The sequence below is a fragment of the Manis pentadactyla genome, chromosome 5 (assembly GCF_030020395.1).
Source record: "Manis pentadactyla isolate mManPen7 chromosome 5, mManPen7.hap1, whole genome shotgun sequence".
Taxonomy (NCBI): Eukaryota; Metazoa; Chordata; class Mammalia; order Pholidota; family Manidae; genus Manis; species Manis pentadactyla.
Window position 1 is genome coordinate 112095378 of NC_080023.1, and position 13169 is coordinate 112108546.

Sequence of the window (13169 nt, forward strand, 5' to 3'; positions counted from 1 at the left end):
CTTTAAATGCATTATTGCTTTTTTCTCCATGGCCTCATTTTCCTTGAGCTCAGAAGCCTATCTTGTAGTAGGTAAAAACAGGAGTATATTCTTGGTAACAGCCACCTTCAGTTCTTGAGTTACAGTGATACAGTGATGGTTCTTGTTGAACATGACTGTCCTGAGCAATGACATTGTATTTTTATCCACTTAAAATTTTTTTCATTGAGAATCTGCTGTATGTACAGCACCAACTAGGTATTCTGTGTATTATATATATATATATCTGTGTCTTACTCTGATGGCTTGACATAGTTTTTGATATGAGCAAGTAAATGAGAAGATCACCAGTAGTAAAGAACTGCTGCTGGTCAGGGAAGGATCCTCTAGTTGACTATCCCAGTTCCTCACCTGTTTTTTAGCAGCAAAATCTGCTTTATGCAAACCACCTGTGTAAAATAAATGGAAGCCCTTTCTTTCCTTTTACTGTTAAGGGAGGATAGAAAATCATCAGTTGTTTTCTGTACACTTTATGGTATATACTTTGATACATTTGACATGTTCACACCCATGAAATCATAAAACTTAATATACAGTTGGCCCTTGGACAACATGGGGCTTAGGAGCACCTATCCCCCCTATACGCCCCCGCCCCATGCTATCAAGAATCTGTGTATAACTTTAGACTCCCCCAAAACTTAAGTAATAGCCTACTGTTGACCAGAAGCCTTACTGTTAACATAAAGTTGATTAACATGTATTTTGAATGTTACCTGATTTGTATATTGTATTCTTTACAATAAGCTAGAGAAAAGAAAATGTTCTTTTCAAATTGTCACAAATCTCCAAAAACTTTTCCAATATGTTTATTGAATAAAATGTGAATGTAAGTGGACCTGTGCAGTTCAAACCCATGTTAAGGTTCAACTGTAATCCATACCTTCTTGCTTTGCCCAGCCAACCTCTGATCTACTTTCTGTCCCTATAGATTATTTTTGTCCAGAGTTTTATATAAGTGGAATAATACAGTATATACCTTTTTTGTCTGGCTTCTTTCACTTCACATAATTATTTCATCCATGTAGCGTTTATCAACAGCCTGTTACTTTTGGTTGGGCCATATTCTGTTGTATGGGTCACCAGTGTTTGTTTATTCACTCAGTCTGTGGGGATGTTTGGGTGGTTTCTGGTTTTTGGCCTTTATAAATAAGCTGTGAACGTTCCTTTTGTCAGTGATAATTTAAACTTAGCTTTTTATCCATTTGTTCCCTTTCCGCACAGTGACTTTAATAGGATTAATTTTTCTCTTCCTCCTTTTGCATTAGGTACATTAAAAGGAAGAGGAACAGACTATTTCTGGGTGGACCAGAAATTTTCTCTTGGGTAATACTCTCAGATAACCAAATTTGTAGCATGTTTGGGTATCTGTTTTTAAATGCAAATGTGGTGCAGATAAAATTTTTCAAGAATACAAAAGCAGGCCTAGGAAAAGTTTATAATTGATTGCGATTACTTGGGTTGTGTTTTATTGCCAGCAAAGATTCAGGCTTCCTGGGAAACTTGGAAACTACCCTGGAGGCATCCTGACAGATCCCCAAGAAGAGGAAAGAGGGTCCCCCAAACCAAAAACGAGTGAATCTGTTGTATCTGCTTTAACTCTGGAGGTGTTTGACTATAAAACTTGCCTCTCTTCACCCCATATTAGTTTTTAAAGTATAGCAATGATTCTTTTTAAATTTCTGGTTTTGTTCTTTATCATTTATAATCCTTCCCATAGTAATTCCAGTGAAAGGGGCCATGCCTTTCCACTCTGCATTGCCTTCCCCCTCCCTGACCCCTGGGCATCCACCTGGAGTTGCTTGTATTCTCCTCTTTCTCTTCTGTCAGCTCCTGGGCTGGGAGGAGGATGGCCTGCTGGATCAGAGGGCACAAGAGGCCTTTCTAAAGACCTGGGCTACCCAGCCGCCTGCTTTTCCAGGCCTCTAACTGGGCTATCTTCCCTTCTTTCGAAAGTGAAGACCAGATTTGGAACCTGTGCAAGTTACCAGTGTGCCCAGAATATTCCTTCCAGTGTGGGGTGAGATGTCCTTGTTCACTGGAGTCAGAAGAGACAGATTTACTTCTTAAAGCAGAATTTTCTGAAGTATTTACTGAGCAGTACAGTAGGCCACCATCCACTTCTGCTGACCCAGCAGCAGGCCTTGAAGTGGTGACCAGGGACAGTGCCGGCGTGTTCCCGGGCAGAGGGGATCTCGGCAGTCCCCCTTAGTCTCCGGCATCGCAAACCTGATGGTAGGCTTGTGTGCACAGTCTGTTCCTTCACATGCCCAGGTTGTAAGGGTGCTTTGTTTTGGTGTCCCTTGTTCGGACTATGTAGCGGTAAAAACTTCCTTTTTGAATGACAAGTGATTTTACTGGTAGAATGGCAGTTCCCTCAGGTTTTGGCTTTTGTTTTTGGGGGAGTTGATAGCTTCTGGGAAATGGTACTGTGTATGTTTGGGGAGGAGATGATTTATTGGGAAGTCACATACTGCTCGTGGCTGTGAGGGCTGTTCCCTCTCCCTGGCAGTGGTATGTCACCCACACATGGAGGAGGCCACTGCAGTTGGCTATATGACAAGTGGTAAGAGGTGGAGAAAGAGGGTCTGGGAATCTGAGATATCGGGCAATTGAATTGATAGGACTTGGCCATTGATTGGATGTGTTCTGAGTGAGGGATGTCTAGGATGACTTTAAGATTTCTGACATAAAGTAGGAATGGTTGTGATATTCATCCCAGAAGAAATGGAAGAGAAACAGGTTTGTGTAAAATGTTGAGCCTGGTTTTTGTAGTTGTGACTTGACTGATCTGAGGAACACTGAACACACTGAACCTGACGTCTTACTGAAGGTGGGCGTGGACCTGGAGCTTGGGTGGGAGGTTAGTGTGGGAATGCAGGTCTGACAGTGTGGTGGCAGGCTGGGTAGGACCATGGGTGAGGTTGAGCACTCCCCAGGGAGGGCATTTGGAGCAAGACCAGAGAATGAAGGAGAAACACTAATGTTAAACGGGATGCATGAAAGATGAGGACTACAGAGTGGACATCAGGAAAGAGAACTGCCAGCGAGACTGAGGGGGTGTCTCAAGCTAGATGGACTCAGTGCTGAGGAGAGGTCTTAGGCCTGAGAGGAGCGCGTGCTTGGCGGCAGTTGGGAGATGCACGTGTCCTGGTGAGCTTTCCAGTTTCTGTGGCCTGTTGGGTCGACGCTGGACAACAGCGCTGGTTATTTAGTTGTGGAAGATAGACACAGAAAAGAGCCAATTGGCATTTTCTTATTAAAGGGGAGTAGGCAATTTTAAAGGTTATTTGGCCATAATGCCTAGTCTCTCCCGTAGGTCTGAGCATTTCCTGTACTAGGGAATGCTAAGTTTTTATGCTTTGTGGAGTCAAAACTTCCTTTTTAGTTTCGGGGTGGCCTTAGGATTTAGCATAATGACCTTAGGTTAGCATCAAGAAAGTTTACTGAAACTCAGTCAGATGTTTTTCAATTTGTGTTTTTACCAATGTGAGATTTTGAATCTCAAGTTCAGGCTTACAGGGATGGCTCCACGTGCAGGGTGTTCTTATAAGGCCTCTCCTCCTCCTGTGTGTTGTATCTGGGATGCAGCATCCCTGAGCACAGCGCTGCCACAAAAATCTTGTTAGGTCTGCTGTGCAAAGTGGTGAATGTTTAAAAACAGGGAAGTAGAGAAGCTCTGTCCAGGTGAAGAGCTCCTGCAGAGCATTGGTGCTCACCTCTTAGGTGGCACTGAGCTGTGAGCCCTGCAGAGTGGTTAAAAAAAAGCCCCTTGAGCACTCAGTGATTTGCGTACTTCTAACTGTTCCTGTTTGTATATTTGCGTCATTAGGCCTGTCAACTACTTGGTCACAGAATTCCCGATCCCAGAACAGGAGAAGTTCCTGCTCTAGACATGAAGATCGAAAACCTTCAGAGGTATTTCCTGAATGCCGTGTGACTTTGCATGTTATCCATGTGTGCATGAGTGCATACAATTGACATACACACCTGGTTGACTGATACTGATGTCTATCTGCAATCTTGGGGAAGTTACCTGACCTTTCTGTGCCCCAGTTTCCAAATTGTTAAACTGGGGCTCTCACAGGTGGTTTACCTCATAGGATTCTTGTGAGGATTAAGTGGGTTAATACACAGAGGTTAATACATACAGCACATAAAGAAGTGCTCAGTCAATGTTAGCTATTATTATTAATTATATTCTTTTTTTCCTTTTCTGTTCCATCTTCGCTGGCTCCCAACAGCTTTTCCTCTGGCCAGGAGATGAGCGGGTTCGGCTGCTGCCAGTCACTGCCAGCCTCAAGTTAGTTGTGGCCATGAGTCTGTGGCTTGTTTGGCAACAACCCAATGTAATTCTGGGAGTTCTGTTTTGGGGATTATGCTTAAGGCTTTTTCCCCTTCTTTTCCGATTTGTTTCTCATCTTATGTTTCCCTGCTCCCCCACATTTTGTTCTCTCTCTCTCTCGCTCTCTCTCATCGGTTGATACTTAAAATTGTTTTTAGGTGCATTTTCCTGCTGGCCTTTGTTGAATAGGGGCCCCTACCAGTCCTGAAATCTGTATTCTCTTGACAGCCTTTGCTGGGCTCTGAGGAGTTAAATGATTGAAGAAAAGGCATTTTAGCTTATCACAGTTTTCAGGAGAGCAGGTTATGGGAAAGGGAGTCTTTGGTTCAGCTCCTTGGTCTTGTGCTGCCTCCTAAAGGGATGACTTCACAGACAGCCTCACCCTGTGGTGGCTGAGCAGAGACCCACGTTCCAGGAGGTACTTCTTTTTCTCCAACTGTAAGGGGAATGTTGCGGGCACTGTGTTGAGTTATCGGGGTGATTTAGTTGTGGAATAAACCCTCCATGAGGAAAGTGGTCCACATCCTTCAGCACTGCAGAAAACCATCCCAGGAGACATTTAAACATTAGACCAAGTGGTCTCAGGAAGGTGGCCTTTCACTGACTTGATTCATGCCAGGCCTTTGTCCTTGTGAGGGCCTGTGGTAGCCCCTCATTCTCTGTGGTATTGGAGCAGCTCTGCTCCACGCTACTACACTGTTCTCATTCAGGGCAGGAATACAGGGGTCTCTCCTAGGGAGATGGCACCGTGTTGAGCACCTCTGTCCCGGGGTGTAGTTGAAACCCCCTTTCAGGGCGGCACTAAGCAGTGAGGATGGCGCTGGCCATGTTTTGTTTCAGACTTTTTCTGAAATTTCTCTGAGTTTAGTTCTGAGTTCAAACTCCTTTAAAGTTCTAATGTTGAACTCTGCCAGGGCCTCGGGAGTCCATTTGAGGGCATCTGTTTCAGTTCTTGACTATCCTCATCTGAGTCTTTGCATAAAGGAATGGTGGGCTGCCTTTTCTCATCGCGTTGCTTCAGTTTGATTTTCCTTCTTTGGCAAACTCCCTTATTTTTTGCTTATAAGACTTAGTTGAATGTGTTTTTAAGTGATTTGCTTCCTGAAGTTGTAAACCTGTGACTTTGTTTTAAAGGACTTTTCTCTCTGGGGGTGGGGAAGGTGTGGCTGATAAAGTTCATGCACATGTGGACCAGGCACCTGCTTCAGGGGCTCAGCACTCTAAGGGGACTGACCTTACTTGTGATTTTATAGAGGGTGTACAGCCAGGTTCTTGCTTGTTTCTGGGACTTTAAAAACAGGAGTGGCATGCCGAGGGAATGTTGGTTTCAAAAATGGCAAGCTGAAGAATTGGCCTTTTTATTCAGACACTGCCTCAGACTTTATTATGGTGAATTTTATTAAAGTGGTCACCAGCCTGAAAAGCCACCAGGAAAAACAAACATGGACCTATTAGCAGACATATAATGTGAACTGTGCTTAGCAGCACACGAAAGAACTCCCTGTCCCAAGAAGGGAGAGTTCAGCATTGTGGCTTGTGTAAACAGAGAGTGTAGCTTACAGATGCAGGCACGCTCTGTGCCAAATACAACTTGGGGCCTGTGTTGATGCCAGGGTCAGAGCTTCCCTGTGTAGGCCTGAGACTGAGGGGCTGCGGGTGCAGCCCAGTCCGGGCCACCTCTGTGGGGCTCCCCTCAAGGCCTGCGGTGAGGAGTTGAGGAGCTGTCCTGCCAGAGGGGTACTTGAGTCTCTGGGTCTGCCTTTTATAGGACAAGGAGAGGGTCGGAGTTGCTTTCTTCTTTTTCTCTCCTTCCCTCCCTCCCTCCCTTACTTCCCCTCCTCATCTGTCCCTGCAAATGCTGCTTCCCTTGAAGAAGTTCTGCCAGATAAAGGTGTGCAAAAAACATGTTCTTTACAAGCCCGTTCTCTGACTTGACACCATGCGTCTGTCATTGCCTCTCTCCCAGATTTTTCCAGCCTCTGCTTCTGCCTGGCACTAGCCATCCAGGGCCTGGCCTCCCAGACCCCGTGCTTTAAAAGCCCTGGTGCCCTGGGTGGTGGCAGTCTTGAGTACAGACAAGGAGGCCCTGGTGGTCCTGAGCTTTGGGTTCAAATTGTTACATGGTTAGTGGAGTTTTATTTCTTAAACATTTATCAAAAGAGCACCCTTGAGTGAAATATCTCCCTCTAGGATCTTAGGCACATGTTCTTAGCAGCCCTCCTTCGAACTGAGAGTTCTCAGAAGTGTTTCAGGGGAGGACAGCAAGCTGCTGCTATTGTAGAAACTTCTGCATAGCTGATGTGGGAGTGAGTGAGCGGGGCAAGCTGCTGCCAGCACCAAGCCTGAGAGAGGCCGAGGGCATGACAGGCGGAGGGCTTTCCTGTACATGGCAGCCCGGTTCTTTGGTGGTACAGTGACTTTGTTACAGGGCAGCTCCTTGGTTACCCTGCAGCTGCCAGTGTTTTGAATAAGAATGCAAATATCAATCAGTGACCCTTTCTCTCCCATTCCAGGTGTTTCGGACAGACCTGATCACTGCTATGAAGTTGCATGATTCCTACCAGCTGAACCCAGATGAGTACTATGTGTTGGCAGATCCCTGGAGACAGGAGTGGGAGAAAGGGGTCCAGGTGCCCGTCAGTCCTGGGACCATCCCTCAGCCTGTGGCCAGGTAGATGGGCCTCTCCACCTGCCACTGCCTTCCTACCCCAGCAGCCAGGAGGCTGAGGAGTAATGGTTGAGTTAGCTGTGAAATAATGTGTGGCCTCAAGTGGAAATAGAGAGGTGGTGGAAACACGCTTCTGGTCCAAAGGGTTGTAGTGATTTTGAGGGCTGTGGGCCTCGGAATTTAGCATTGCTGCTTTCCTGGGAAGGTGCTGCCCTGTTAGGAGAGGAGGGCAACCTGGGAAGTGCCTGGTTTGGGGAGAGAAATTCAGATGTTTGCACAGCTGCTTCCTCTTTTCCTGCACTTGCACCCCAACCTCTTACCCCCAATCACCCAAATCAAGTTGAGTCTGGAGAGCAACTCTACTGGACAGAAGCCAGTAAGGGTCGCTTCTTGGGTCCCACAGTGGTCAATTGCTTCCCTGTTGCAGGAGAACAGGTGTGAGGAGGCTGGCCGGCTTAGGGATATGTAGAAGGGGAGCTTTGGAAGAGACACATATTGGTGGGTTTTTCTGTGGATGACCTTTGCCCTGTTGTTCTTGTAGGGCTTTCTCTGGATTTACTTACAAACCCACTTCTCCCCTTCAGGGTCTTGGCGGTTGGGTCCTTGATGACTTGCTTCAGCATAAAGCTGGGGCTGGTGTGCTCATTTCCTTGCCACCCAGCTCCGCTGACCCAGCGGCTTCTGATGGGGAGAGCGGATCGAGTGCCCTCTGTGCTCAGCTGGCACTGGGCTCCCCTGCTCTCAGTCTGCTGCCTCCTTGGGGAAATGACCTCTTTCACCTTGCTGAGTGTAGACTGAATTTACCTGTCAGCCCTCACCCACTTGGTGTCTCTTCAGGCACTTGAGATGATCCGATTTGATGATTATTGTTTTGAGACCTCTGCGACAAATGTTGATGTAAATACACAGGCTTAAATGACCAGTCAGATGCCTCATTAGGCCAGACTCCCAGCCTGGGGTGTGGAAGGTTTCCCTGGGCTCTGTGGGATAAACCCAGGGTGTTTGCTTTAGAGTCTGCATCTGGGGCATGGCACCGATCGTTTCGGCATCCCCAGTCCCATCCTAGTTATTGCTCACTGGATCCTTCCATTTTATTTGGGAGCCTGGCACAAGACAAGCGGGCATTAAAAGCATACGGAAGTTTTCTGCTGAAACCCTGCTCTTGGTTGAGTAGGAGATATAATTCCCTGTAGTTTGCCCATCTCGGTGTCGTGTAGAGAAACTCAACTCTGGTAATCATAAGGGTGACGAAAATACTTTGATAAACTCTTTGGACCACTTGGTTGATGTTACCACAGAGTCCTGGCAGTCAGAGATGGTGTAGCTGTGTGGATGTGAGGGGCCTCTGATGCTGGCCTCTGTTTTAGGGAGCGGGTGACGTGAGCATCTCACGTGCTGACATTTCTGAGTGGGGTGTCATGGAGAGCATTTCCTCAGGGGGTAACAGGTTGTGGAGAAATGGGAGTGTGAGAAGAAGGAGATGCATTCCTGTCCTGGGGTCCTCAGTGCATGTTGGAGGGTCGCCCCCTTGGCGAGGACTCTGGTTCTTAGACTGCTTAGTAGTGGACAAGGTCGGAGGGCATGGGCTGCTTCCCTTGGTTCCCCAGGGTTGGCTGTGTGCGCATGGCTACTCCGGCTCCTGATGGTCTTGAGAGCCAGCACATGGCCTACGGCAGGCTGGGGCAGGCCTGGCTAGTAGGAAGTGTTGTAATTGCTAATTGCTGAAATTTTGGAAGCCAGTGTTTTGGCGTTGCCAGCAGGTCATGCAGTGTCCTGGGAAGCTAGGTGAGACTCCTGCGTGGTCTTCACGTCCTGGGGTCTTTGCCAACTCCTACTTAGTTCTATTAGTAGTGACATCAAGGTTTTAAATCTGTTGACCTAATGATGGCCTGAGGTTTGGGAGTTGAGGCTGAAGTTAGCTCGGGGTCCTCTGTCAGGCTTCTTTATGTGGGGGGGGAAGTATGACCTGGCTACTTTGCTTTCTTGTTAACTAGGGTCATCTCTGAAGAGAAATCCCTCATGTTCATCAGGCCCAAGAAATATATCGTCTCCTCAGGCTCCGAGCCTCCCGACTTGGGCTACGTTGACATCCGGACGCTGGCTGACAGTGTGTGTCGTTACGACCTCAATGACATGGACGCCGCATGGCTGGAACTGACCAATGAGGAGCTGAAGGAGATGGGTGAGAGTCCGTGGGTCGTGTCGTGCGTGCATGGGTGCTGAATGGAGCAGTACTCCAGGCACCCAGTGGGCAGCGGAAGCTCCTCATCCCTGGTGAGGCCAGCACCTCGGAGCCTGGGTTCGTCTCAGAAGCATGGCTTTTTGTTGGGGATCAGTTTGTGCGGCTGTGACGGGAGTGCTGAGGTGGCTCATGGAGAGAGAGGTGGGGGATTGTGGAGGGATGCTTCTGCAGGCATGAAATCAGGGTGCCTTGTCCCCACCCTATGCTGCCTTGCTTATTTATCCCAAGGGAACTGCAGCCCAGAGAAATGAAGGGATCTCCCCAAGGTCCCAAAAAGGTCTGGTCCACACAGTTTTCTGTGTGGTGTTTGTCCTGTGGTGGCATTCAGCTCCTTTCTTCACCATGTCTCATTTCTCATAATAAACTCTGCTCTAGCCGCCTCACCATTTTTCCAGCCAGCTCCTGTGTCTCATTCACCTCAGATTCTCCATGAGGCCTGCTCCAAGCCTGGATGCTTTTCCCTCATGTCTTACCTGTTTCTTTCCATCCTGGCTTTCCTCATGAGCCTTGCCTTAGCTGAGTGCTCTGCCCATTGTGATCTCTTGCTTGAGAGTTACTTGGTTTTGTGTAGGTACAGCTCAGGGTTTTGCATCTCCTGGTGTCGGGACCAGAAAGGCACATAGGTTCATCTTGCATGCCACTTCTGATTGCCAGAGGTTGCCTGAAGTGCCGTGATAAGCAAGATGATGAGGTCAAGTGTGGGCTCTGGGTGACAGGCTATGAGGATTAGTTAGCATTTGTGCCCTGGGTGCAGGTGAGAAATGGTGGCAGAGCTACTTGTTTGTGGTCTAGCACAACCGTAAGTATTTATGAAATGTTTGGTTGTAGATTTCAAAGCCCTGAAGGACAAAGACTGTCTTTGGTTTGCATTAACCCCCACACCTGGCACGGGCCAGGCACACAGTGAGGACTTGCTGTTGTCCCGCCCCAGCCTGCCAACGGAGTGATAGTGGGGATGGAGCCAGGAGAGTTATTTTCTCCTTGTTTCCTTACTCAGGTATTTTGACAAAGTAGATTTCCTTCCTACAGTCTTTGTTTTTAGGTATCAGTGGCTAGAATGTCAGCAAGCCAGGAAGTTGTCTTACAGGCTCTGTTTAGAAGTTTTCAGAGTTTTCTTTGAACTGAGCAACGTGTTTCAGCTCCAAAGAGTATATAAAGTTCTGCTTCGTAAAAGACTAGTTTAACACACAGCTGACCCGGCGTCCTGTGTTATGGCGGGAACGCAGCTGGAGACACGAGGGGGCTTGGTGGATATTTAAGTGATGAGTACTGTGGTAACTCAGATTGAGGGGGTGCTGAATACTTGGGCAAAGTAAGTTGTGCAGTTGTATAACATTAACTGAACCCATATTTAAATAAAGCATTTGTCTTAGTTTTTATTGGTCTTTAATGGTGAATTCATTACAGGGCATAGGATTATATTTTCAAAGCTGGTGTTTTTAAAATGGAGGAATTGAGGTGGAAGTGCCTGGCTGGGCAGAGACCATCGCATAAATAAATAAGGTTTGAGGTGATCAGTAGCTTTTTGAATACCCGTTCAGAGCTTATTACAGTGTCACCTCTGTGTGTTCTCCAAATTTTTAAAAACTTGAGAAATGTTAATTTGACATTTGTACATGTATGATAATGCATAAAATTTATTGCTGGTTTTAATGATATTTCTGCTGTTTCTCACCTCTTAAATGTTCTGCTTGAATATTTTTTGATTTGTTTTTTCTTTTTGCATGAATATTTTCATTGTAGGAAGTTTGGAGTCTGTCTACAAATGAAAGAAAATAAAAAGTCTATCCCACCACTAGCTATAACCACAATAACCACTTGAAACTTGAAATTTATTTTTGATCATTCTTGCATAAGAAGGCATTTTATTTGATTCACAGTGGGCTGTTTCCTTTGCTTCAGACAGTCTGTGTGTTTCTGCCGTTCATGTGTCTGGTTAACTATGTATCTCAACTCAGTAAATTCAGAGGGTGAGGGATAAACCAGTGAAAAACACTTGTACGCTCACAGTGAAATCTGTTTTCAGAGCACTATTTTAAGCAGCAAGAAAGCAATGTTTTTAAAACACACTCAGACCATAATATGTGATCATGGCTTTGAAGTCACTTACATGTTAGTTATATATAATATTGTAATGAAATGATGATTTAATGATATATGTATTTAATTTCCTTGAGTCCTTTTGGGACTTATCTTTTGTTTTTCTGCTTAGAACACTGCATCTTCAGCACCTGACATAAGGAACAAACTGTTGCATGAAAAACTCTGCCTGTTATTAACTTGATGATCCTTCCTTGGAAGGGTCTGAGAGGCATCCAGTGGAAAACATTTGGGCACTCAGGATGGATTGATTTATAAGATGATTTATCATTGTAAATTACTTATAAATATACTATTATTAATGGATTTATTAATGTGTTTTGTGACATTTTTCCTTCAGGAATGTCTGAGTTGGATGAATACACCATGGAGAGGGTCCTGGAGGAGTTTGAGCAGCGCTGCTATGACAATATGAATCATGCCATCGAGACTGAAGAAGGCCTAGGGATCGAGTATGATGAAGACGTTGTCTGTGACGTCTGCCAGTCGCCGGACGGGGAGGATGGCAACGAGATGGTGTTCTGTGACAAGTGTAATATCTGCGTGCACCAGGTGCGTGGGCAGAAAGTGGCCGCCCGGAGGCAGCTGCCTGGCCTGCATGCCCATCTGCCGCCGCAGTGGCCAGAGAGCCCAGGGTCTTCCTCGAAAGGGTGTCCATTCTCCTTGCTGTCCTCAGTGAGGCAAAAAATTGTGCCCTATGGACACAGCCTTTTGTTCCTAATAGGTTCTCACAGTGTTTGAAGTGTTTCCTGCTGCTTTTACAATGGGAAGAATAGGATCCTTTGTGGACATTTTTCTTCACGTTAGGTTTTTATTCCCATCCATAGAAGTCAGGTTTGCTCAAAAAGAATATATGAGCTGCCTCTCCCCTGCTCAAGCACCTGAGTGAGGTATTAACACTAGGGGCATAGCAAAAAGCTCCTAAAATATGGTTAGTTGGCTGTAGTAAATTGTTGGGGCTGCCATAACAAATGCCACAAACTGGGTGGTTAAGACAAAGAAGTGTATTGTCTTGCAGTGCTGAATCAGCCTAGAAGTCTGGAATCACATTTGACAGGGTTGTGCTTCCTCGAAAACCCTTTGGGAAAATTCTCCCTTGCCACCAGCTTCTGGTGGTTTGCTGACAGTGCTTTCACTCCTTGGGTTTCAGCTACACTATGCTGGTCTCTGCCTCATCATCTCATGGTATCCTGTGTGTGTGCGTTTGCATGTGTGTGTACCTGCCTATGTGTGTGCATGTGTGTGCCTGTGTGTGCATATGTATATGCGTGCATGTGCCCCTATTTGCACCCATGTGCGTGGGTGTGTGCGTGCATGCACGCCTTCGTACATGGCCATTGCCTTATAAGGGCTTAGGGGCCCACCCTACTTAACTGATGATATCTACAATGACCCTATTTCCAAGTAAGGTCGTGTTCTGAGGCACAGGGTGAGGACTTCAACATATCTTTCTTGGGACACAATTCAAACCACAACATTGCTAACGTGCCAGTTTACAAACTGAACTGTTAAAGAAGAGGAAAGAGATCCCTTTTCTTACCTATTTTCTGTGCTCTCTGATGCCGGATGGATCAGGTTGGCTGCTTGCTGGCACCCACAGAAAGGTAAACCCTTCCACTCCAGTAAGGATGAGCACTGGGTGATTTTAAAAGCTGTGACAACCTCAGTTTTGCTTGGCAGTTCTATTTTTTTTTAATGCATTAACAGTACTTTGGATTTCTGTGGGAACACATGTTATGTACACTTTTATGTATTAAAAGGCTATCCTGAGGTACTTT

At 46.2% G+C, this 13169-nt stretch overlaps 1 protein-coding gene across 10 annotated transcripts in view; it reads left to right on the plus strand.

Annotated features, from left to right (window-relative positions):
- Nucleotides 1-13169, plus strand: part of JADE1 (jade family PHD finger 1) — a 56517-nt gene that overhangs the window by 23118 nt on the left and 20230 nt on the right. For 5 of the 10 annotated variants that reach the window (XM_036903373.2, XM_036903374.2, XM_036903375.2 and 2 more), the window contains exons 3-7: nt 3869-3954; nt 4281-4385; nt 6895-7052; nt 9044-9231; nt 11732-11943. In XM_036903373.2, coding sequence (XP_036759268.2) covers nt 3869-3954; nt 4281-4385; nt 6895-7052; nt 9044-9231; nt 11732-11943 — 749 coding nt within the window. Of the gene's footprint in view, nt 1-1304; nt 1363-3868; nt 3955-4280; nt 4386-6894; nt 7053-9043; nt 9232-11731; nt 11944-13169 lie in introns of those variants that run through there. The other 5 variants (XM_036903377.2, XM_036903381.2, XM_057502612.1 and 2 more) reach the window with 4 other exon arrangements.